The sequence below is a fragment of the Ciconia boyciana genome, chromosome 8 (genome assembly GCF_034638445.1).
Source record: "Ciconia boyciana chromosome 8, ASM3463844v1, whole genome shotgun sequence".
Taxonomy (NCBI): domain Eukaryota; kingdom Metazoa; phylum Chordata; class Aves; order Ciconiiformes; family Ciconiidae; genus Ciconia; species Ciconia boyciana.
In genome coordinates, this window is record NC_132941.1 from 1,901,450 (window position 1) to 1,910,565 (window position 9,116).

The 9,116-nt window shown below is 53.6% G+C and overlaps 1 protein-coding gene across 3 annotated transcripts in view; it reads left to right on the forward strand.

Annotated features, from left to right (window-relative positions):
* ITGA11 (integrin subunit alpha 11) overlaps positions 1 to 9,116 on the forward strand; it is a 52,024-nt gene that overhangs the window by 39,782 nt on the left and 3,126 nt on the right. For 2 of the 3 annotated variants that reach the window (XM_072871091.1, XM_072871092.1), the window contains exons 21-30: positions 1,453 to 1,551; positions 2,970 to 3,046; positions 3,748 to 3,837; positions 5,131 to 5,221; positions 5,362 to 5,475; positions 6,272 to 6,358; positions 6,591 to 6,701; positions 7,118 to 7,213; positions 7,602 to 7,715; positions 7,989 to 8,323. In XM_072871091.1, the coding sequence (XP_072727192.1) occupies positions 1,453 to 1,551; positions 2,970 to 3,046; positions 3,748 to 3,837; positions 5,131 to 5,221; positions 5,362 to 5,475; positions 6,272 to 6,358; positions 6,591 to 6,701; positions 7,118 to 7,213; positions 7,602 to 7,715; positions 7,989 to 8,060 (951 nt within the window). In that variant the 3' untranslated portion in view covers positions 8,061 to 8,323. Of the gene's footprint in view, positions 1 to 1,452; positions 1,552 to 2,969; positions 3,047 to 3,747; positions 3,838 to 5,130; positions 5,222 to 5,361; positions 5,476 to 6,271; positions 6,359 to 6,590; positions 6,702 to 7,117; positions 7,214 to 7,601; positions 7,716 to 7,988; positions 8,324 to 9,116 lie in introns of those variants that run through there. The other variant, XM_072871093.1, reaches the window with a different exon arrangement.

Here is a 9,116-nt window from a genome sequence, read left to right on the forward strand (position 1 = left end):
ACTTGCTGCACATGGCCAAGTTCCCATCAGGGATGAATTTTTTCAGCTGAGATATAACTCCTGGAAGTATGGGCTGATAAGGGGAACGTGGCCACAGCTCAGCATTGAGCTGGGCGATGCCACTTCTCTACAGCTGTCCCCTGGATGAGCCCGTCCCTGTGCCGCCGGTGCCCTCCCCAGTCTTCACCCCCACCACTTGCTCCTCTCAGTGCAACTCTTCCCTTTTCCCAGCGAGGTTTAGAAAATATGCTGATGCTGCTGAGCCCTCGCTCATCTCCCCAATGACTTCATACCCGCCCGCAGATCCCATGGCCTGCGTTGGTTTTTCTACAAGCCGTGCCAAGGGAAAATTGTGGGGCACGTTGCCCGCAAAATAAGAAAAGTGTATTTTCTGAGAGATTACTCCAAATGAAGTGAGGGGGAAAAAAACCCTACGATGCTCGGTAACAGAAAGCACCATGCAGCAGTGGTTGCAGGAAATATTTGTAGCTGGTTATAGAAGCATCACTGCTAACGGGTTCTTGGCTGCCGCTCCTTACAAATAAGCAAATTGCCAACCGGAGGGGATGGATGTTTGTGTCAGAGGCTGTACAGAGACCCAAATAAAAAGTAGCTGTGGCCCCAGAAGGACCATAATCTCAGCAGAGGAGTGGGAGGAAGCTCCGGGCCGTTGCTGACAGCTGTCAAGGCATTTTCCTTGCGACTGGTGCTGGGATGTTTCAGCTCCTGGGTAGGACTTGTCCAGTGGCAGCAGCTCGAACTGAGACCATTGCGAGGTCTAACACAGGGCCAAAAACTGGAATAGCTCATCGTCTCGTGGTGGGGATGGACACCTGCATATACCCAGGCTACAACCTCTTGTAGGGTTGCTACTGCTTGGCAGCAGAGGAGGCAGAGCAGGGTCCATGTCCCACCCCACCCCAGCCTGTGCTTGGGCTTTGCGATGGCCAGGAGCTTCCCCAGCCTGGCTGGTGAAGCTGGAAGGTGTCCAAGCAGCAGGAATGTAATTGTTGAGATGAGGAAATCAAATATTACTGCTTAGCTGGTGGCCATGCAGAATAATAGCTCATGTTATCTCTTGATGCTTCCCTGTGACTCCTCATCACAGAAAAAATATTCTTCCTCCCAATTATAGTGCCAAGAATAACCGGGTTCATTCATTCACCGCTGTAGTTAAATTTCTAACGAGGATTTAAATCAGAAAGCTGGAAGCTGCTTGCTAGAAATGCCCCTCTCCAGGAACAGCCCTAGAAATTCAGCTGCGTGGGAAGGATTCCCAGCCTGCAGCAAGCGGGGTGGGTTGGTGGGTTGGTCGGTTGGGTTGGTTGGTTGGTTGTTTTCACCAAAAGTTAAAGCCTGTTTTGAGCCCTGCGGGTGTGTTTGCTGCTTCCATAAAGAGCCAGGTCATGGGGCTTGCGCCCGGTGTCATGGACACTTTGCGTCCCATTTTAGGATGACACGGACATCAACATCGACTGCATGACTGAAGACAAGCACCCCAACAAGAAAGCGTGCAACGTGAGCTACCCGTTTTTCCGAGCCAAGGCCAAGGTAAAGCTATTCCCTCCCGCCTATGTGAGGCTTCGCCCATGGGGCAGGAGCCCTCTGCCCCTGGCACGGCCACGGGGCCACATCCATCCATCTTCGGGCTGGGTGGCTTTGAACAGGGTTTTTAAAGATAAACATTTGGTTTCTTCCTTTTCTCTGTCCATTGCTGGTGTTTGAAAGGCGCATTAGGGGAGCCGGGATGGTTAGGACTCTGCCTTGATGCTAGGAGAGCACCAAAATCAAGCCCAGCTCCTCCAAGTCAAAGAATTGGACTCCAGTCCTTTGGAGCAATTTAATGTTGGCTTCAAATCACTGATGGTAACTTCCCCGAGCTCCTTCCTCCCAGGATGAGGCACCCTTCCCTGCCTGAGAGGTTTTCCTTGCTCTGAACACCCAGGGTCCCTCCAGACCCTCCTCCGAGCCTGCCCAAGCCCCCTTGGGCTGGTGGCATCCTCTGAACCCAGCTCACAGCGGTTCCCAGCACTTGGGGTAAGCCCAGGTCCAGTCAGCATAATTTTTTTATATGCCGTAAAACCCTTCGCAAACGTTACGTGCAGCATTAAGGTAGGGAAGGAAAAGCAAGGAGATGCCACGGGCAGAGCAGGACCTCACTTGCCGGTGCCGCTCTCCGCAGTCACCTTGTGAAATTCCACCTGCCCGTCCTGCACCCCCGTGGGAAAAACGGGCCGAGACAAGTGGGATCTGAAGAGAAAAATCTTTCCAACCACCATATCCGTCTGAAGCCTTCCCTTGTCAGAAGCTTTATAATGACGGATGAGCTCCAGGCACCTCGCTAGGCTTTAAAGCTCCCAAAAAAGCCCTCTTAGATGCCTGTGGCTGTACACGAGAGTGCAGCAGCCTCAGCTCCCCATGACCTACGGGGGCTGAGAATGCATCTGCGTGGCATCAGGTAGTCCAGGTCCTGCCAAAACAAAGACAAGCTGGAAATGGAAATTTGGCCCAAGAGCAGCAGGAGCTTTAATATTATACTCAGCTGTGCAGTCCCAGACAGTTTGAGGTCATTGCCACAGCTCTTGCAGATGTGACATTTATCACATTTTATTGTTGTTGGCCTCTCTCCGGCTGCCTTCCCCCGCCAGCCGACCCCATGCCGCAGATGGGAGTGAGCAGCCTCTCGCTGCAGGTCCCCTGGAGGGTTTCTTTTCCAAAGGGGGGCTGCTTGCTTCTCCAATCTCAGAGCAAAAAAATAATGCAGTGTGCAGGGCTGAGAGCAAATCCTGCAAATCCCCGGCGTGGCCTCTTCTCTCCCTGGAAAGCCGAGGCTCTGCCCGAGCCCAGCAGCATCTCCTGGTGGGATCAGGGGGATGCTCTCACCCGCAGAGCCCCCGCGCTGCTCCTGGCCAGCACTTGGGGTTTATTTTCCCCTAATGTTTTCTCCTATCTGTTTCCAACCTCCGCAGGTAGCTTTTCGCCTGGATTTTGAATTCAGCAAGTCGATTTTCCTTCAAAGCATGGAGATCTACTTGATCGCCAACAGGTTAATGGTTGCTTTCTCCCTTGAACGTGGTTGCGAGGTCGGTGGGATGTTGCCTGCATGCGTTAGGTTCCCTTCTTCCATAGCCGTAGGTGAAGCTGGAGGCTTTACTCGGAGAACAACCACAAGGAAACCTGATTGCCGTGGGTTATTACAGAGTGCGCAGCCCTGTATTCACAAACTAGGCTATTTTTATTTATCTAGATATTGATATCCATCATTTTTCTGTATGCGTGGAGGCTGCGGAGCTGCTGCCAGGCTCTGCTCTGAGCAGAAAGGGTCTCAGCCCCTGCTGCTTTCTTACCCCCCTTCACAACTGCAAATACTCCCAGGAAAAATATCACCTAACAGCTTTGCAAAATTCTCCTTACTCGCTTGCCCTGCACAGGTAAAGTTTTCTGACAGCCAACTGAAATTTTTTTCTTCCTTTTCATCAATTGTGGTGGCAGAGAGCAGCCGAGGATTCGCTCTGCCGGGACTGCTGCACTGCTTTAGGGCTGCGGGGTGGGAAATCTCTCTCCAAATGCTCTACTTTTATGGCCTTGTGCTAATAAAAGTTACAGAATAAAATTGCTTCTCTTTACGCTTTGGCCAAAAAGCAAAAGTTCAACCCTTCCCCACCTGCTTCCTTATGACGTCCCCCAAAAAAATCAGAGCGGAGCCGGCTCCCACCTCACCCCCCGCTTGCCCCGCTACTGTTTCAGCGACAGCGAGGAGGAGGAGAGCACCAAGGAGGACAACTTCGCCCACCTGAATTTTCACCTGAAGTACGAAGCCGACCTGCTCTTCACCAGGTGAGTGTTTTGGAAGGGGACACAGCTTTTGGGGGGACTCGGCTTGCAGGGTGCCCTTGGGAAAACCAGTGCCGGCCCCATGGGAGCTGCGTTCAAACAGAGTCCAGTGCAAACTGAGCTTTAATTTGGGGAATTTGTTTAGAAAAGGGGCGGAAGGAACCATAAAATCAGGGGCATCCCGCTCAGTGAGCCCTTATAAAAATCAACAGCAAGGAGCAACGAGGTGCTGTGCTTTCATAATGTTTAATGCACAAGTGTTATTAAATAGGCGTGAGGGCAATTTTTTTTTAAGGGGAAAAAGTACTTATTGTAGGTAATAATGTTCATAACATGTGTTACTAGCCAGTGTCTGGGCTGGTAGCCATCCCATTAAAATCGCCTCACCAGAAGCTCAGCTGAGGGATGTGCATGGAAGGATTTGGGCATCAACAGTCACTAAAGCAGAGAGTGTCCTCGGTCCAAGGAGAGCAGGGAGCTACGGCACGGATGATAATTTATTATCCCGATTATAAGAAAAAACGTGGACCCCAGAAGCACATTCCCTGGCACCGCTTGCTGTAATTCTTAGCAGATTTTTGAGACCTTCAGTCATCCTATTTTTTTACACTGGGGCAGTGGGGCACTGAAAATAAAGCCACTTTGACACTTACAATTTATGGGGAGTGGGGGGATTCTCAATTTAAAAAATATCAGAATCGCCCTTATGGGAGAAGGCAGAACTTGGCGGAAAAGTAACAGCACAAAAAAAAAATTTCAAATTTGGGCACCTTGGGGGAAAAAAGGGGAAATCGTTTCAAAGAGGTTTGGGGGGTTTTGGGCCACGTACCCCGTGTCGTGATACCTGCAAGTGCGCGTCCCATCGCAGGCGCTCCCGGCCAGGCTCCCACGAGGGTCCGTTGGATGCTCCTGGCTCCTTCCCCTCCGCTCCAGCTGCGAAACAGAGATGTGATTTCCCTCCCCTGATTTACACATGACATTCAAACTGCTGACCAGGGCCTTGGATGTCTCTGTTGTAATAAAAAGGCGAGAAAAATTCTACAAAGACAGGGAAAATACTGCAGAAGCAGAATAGTGTGAAAATCCCCCATCTTTTTTTTTTGCACGAGGCGGAGCCAGGCGATGGTTTCCATCCAAAATGGGGGCAGACAGACCAAAAGTCCTCTCCTCGGGGAATCTGCCTGCGGAGGGGCTGGGGCAGCCCAGCCTGGTGCTGGGGGCAGCTGGGCATGGGGCTGCTTCGTGCTCTGTTTGCTCCGAGCTCTCCTCGCGACTTGTCCTCCTTCGTCACGACAGGACGTCAAGCCTGGATTACTACGAAATCAGGTCGAACAGCTCCCTGGAGAGATACGACAGCATCGGTCCCCCCTTTCATTGCACCTTCAAGGTAAGGAGGGGGTTTTAAACCGGCTGAGGGACCCCCCCCAAGCACCGTCCCGGAGGTGGGATGTGCCACGGTCACCCTGCTCGTCCCCATCCCGTGGAACGCCGGCACCCCAGGCACATCTCTGTCCTCTGCCCTCGCAGCTGCAGAACCTGGGCTTCTTCCCCGTGGAGGGGGTGACCATCAAGCTCACCGTCCCCGTGGCCACCCGGGCAGGCAACCGCCTCCTGCTCCTGACCGAATTTGTGGTGGACCAGGTAGGAGGGGGTTTCATCCCCACGTATGGGTCCTTTCTGCACCAGGGGTGGGGATGGAGACACCCCACAGCGGGTCACCCCAGCCTTTTGCAAACCCCCCTGTGCTCACGCCTGCACGGTCGGTCTTGGCTTGTGCCCGGGCTTCTCCCTTTTGCATTCGCTTGGCTGGAAACATGGAAAATGGTAGCAGCCAAGGGGTTTAGTCCAAATATTTCTCTGAGCTAGACCTCCTTCTGGTATGCACTGAATTCTTGAGGGTCTTGCAAGCCTTAGCCGTGCCTGGGGTGGTCTGCAGCCTTGAGCAACCATAAAAGTGGTGAGAGGGCTGGGAGCAGACCCCGGAGCATCCCGGGACTCACGTGCTGGTGATGGGAAGAGCCTGGCAGAGGAGACGGCATATTTACAGGCAGATTTGGCCTCGATGGGGGTGTTTTGTATTGCCAGCTCTGGCAAAGTCCCCATGTCACCTGTGACGCCCCGGTGCACGTGGCTGGCATCCTGGATGGGCTCTCTGCTAGGCTGATTTTTGCTGGGAGCGAGGTACAAAACACAGGAATTAATTAAAGTTGGATGCTGGACTCCTTTTGGGCCAGGACCTCCTCCAGCCCCACGGTGCAGCGGTGGCAGCTGCATCGCACAGGGACTCCAGCTCAGCCGCCAGCACCGGCAAAGCCCGGGGGGGTGCCAGGGTCCCCCCGCTTCCACCAGGATGGGTGCTGAGCACGGGGCAGGACGCGGGGAGGTGGCTGCCGTGGTCCCCGTCCCCATTCTCAGAGCCCACCGGCTTCTCCCACAGGAGAACACAACCTGCAACATCTGGGGAAACACCACCGACTACCGGAGGACGCCCGCCGAGGAGGACCTCTCCCGCATCCCTCACCTGGTACGTGCCTTCATGGGCCTGATCCTGGCCCCGCGCTGAGCCCTGCCGCCCCAGGCAGCCACCAAACCAGAGAGAAAGCCCCCAGGATGGGGATGCCCCGTGGCCACGGGGAAGGACAGGTGCATGGGTTTGGATCTTGCTGCCCTCCATGTGTGCCGGGGGAGAAGCCCAGGCGGTTTTTATCCCCGTCTCAGCAGCGATGCTCCCACGCCACAAACTTCTCCCCTTGCAGAACCACAGCAACTCCGACGTCGTTTCCATCGACTGCAATGTGAAATTAGCCCCCAACGAGGAGATGAACTTGCACTTGCGTGGCAATCTGTGGATGAAGTCTCTGAAAGCAGTAAGTCCTCCCAAAGCAGGCACGTGGCTTTTGAGGAGAAATCCCCCAAAGCAGCCCTTGCACCATGAAAACCTGTTTTGGTTTTTTTCCTCTCCTGCGATTGCTTTCCCTCCCAGGGAGGCTGGGCATGTGTGGGGTGATTTTTGTTTTCAAATCCTACTTATTCTATCAGTGTGTGCATCCAACATCCTGCACAGCACCTCATCATGGGGAATTTAATCTCGAGCAGTCCTTTTTGCTGCAATGTAGCCACACTCACTACTTGACCTGCATTGCCCTCCCCCACGGATGTAGCACACAGCATCCCTGGCACGGATGCAAAGCCGTATTGGGGAGCAAAGCCACGGGGGGCACCCGGTCGGGGCGCTGGGTCCTCTCCCATGGCCGGTGCTCATGCCCAGCATCTCTTTGCGCAGCTGAAGTTCAAGTCACTGAAGCTCACCATGAACGCCGCTCTCCAGCGACGCTTCGGGAGCCCCTTCATCTTCCGCGAGGAGGACCCCAGCCGCCAGGTGAGCCCCCAGGCAGGACGTCACGCACGGACCCGGCAGCCTTGGGGATGCTGCAACACCCTGCTCTGACCCCAGCGGGAAAAACCCTGCGGCCGGCAGAAGGGCTGGAGCAACCCACGCTGGGCACCTGGCTCCGCAGAGCCCGGGGCCGCTCGGTGCAGCTGTGGTTGGAGCCGGGCGGCTCTGGTCCAGGCACCACGGGCTTGAGCAGGGAAAACCTGAGCCGAATCACTGGTGCGTGGGTGGGCATCCTCCCCAGCAGCTCCGGCATCCTCCCAAAGGGAGGGGATGCTCAGTATCCCCACCGTCGTGCCGTCCCCCCCATCCCCTGCCCGCCTGGCTCTTGCACCCAGCAGCAGCAGCGTATCTTGATGCTCTTTCCTTGCAGATAACGTTTGAAATCTCCAAGCCGGAGGAGTCGCAGATCCCCATCTGGATCATCCTGGGGAGCACGTTAGGAGGTCTCCTGCTCCTGGCCCTGCTCGTCCTCGCGCTCTGGAAGGTGAGCAGCCTTTAATCCACGCCTGCTGGGCGCTCGGTGGAGACCCCCACGCATGGAGGGACCCCCTGACCCCCCAGATCCGTGTCCACAGCCCCACGAGCCCCTCGGCACCGCTGGGAATCGCAAAAAGCTCCTCTAACCTCTTTCCGCTTCCGTATTATTTATATTCAGGGTCTAAACCTCCTGGCAATATGCCGTTAAAAGAAAGACTCTCCCCAGCAATCAGCTGAAGTAATGGTGGGGTTTTCTTTTGTTTCTCTTTAATCCCTACAGCTTGGATTTTTTAAAAGCGGGAGCCGCAGGCGAGCGGCGGAGCGGGAGCGGAGCACCCAGGGGCTGGAGTGACGCTGCCAGGGCCGCCGGCTCTCCCCCCGCACCCCTCCCAGCCCCTTGCCAGCTCCGGAGCAGAGGTTCACCTCGATGCCGAGGGATTTGGGTGCTGAACTCGGGTTTTCATCGAGACGAGAGTACACCCCTTTGTGTGAAATCACCTAAACAGGTCCAAAAGCAAAAAAAAACAAACAAAAAAAACCAAACCGAACCCTACACATACCAAAATCCCCAACCCCTACTCATGGCCCCGCGCCACAGCGAGAGGAGCTTCAAACTGGGTTTGCAATGAGGTGGCAGCGGCGCGGGGACGGAGGGGCCACCGAAGCAACGTGCCCCGTAACTTGACGCAAACTACGGAGCTGCAAAAAGCTTTAAAAAAATAATATCCTTAAAAAAAAAAAAAGAGGATTGCTCATTCCCGTGGCTGAGCTGTAGCAAACCCCCGGGCTTTGCTGGCCAGGGCTCTCAAACTGCGTTGCATTCGTTAACCAGAGCAATTGGGTGGAGATTTTAATTTGCCTTCTTCTTAATGCACTGAATACAAATGATAGCAAATTAAAGCACCTTAATGCAAATCTCCAGTGTCCAGCTGTACATACTTATTTTAAAAATACTTACCTGTTTAAGCAAAGGAGAAAAAAAAATCAAAAAATTAAAAAAAAAAAATCAAAAACCAGTTTGAAGTGTTTTCTACAAACTGAGCAGTTTCGAAGAGCTTGTGTCCAGCAAGGGTCCCCACGTGTATTATAATTGTACATACTTGGTGTCACGCGAAACCGGATGGTCGGTGCTGTTTGACAAAAATCTTTCTTTTTGCATAACAGAATTATTTATGCTAATATTAATTTTATGGATGAAAAGAAAGCATATGTCTGCCGGATGTGTAATGAAGTTTGTTAAATACTGTCCTAGTATTTTTTAAGGATTAAAAATACAGTATTTTAAAAATGAATAGCCTCTACTCCCCTTCTGTGCTAGCCCACTTCCATGGCTCGGCTGGGCACGAGCGGGAGCTGCTCGCACCCCTCTGGGACGCAGCGGAGGAGGATGGGGCTCAGACTTTTTCCT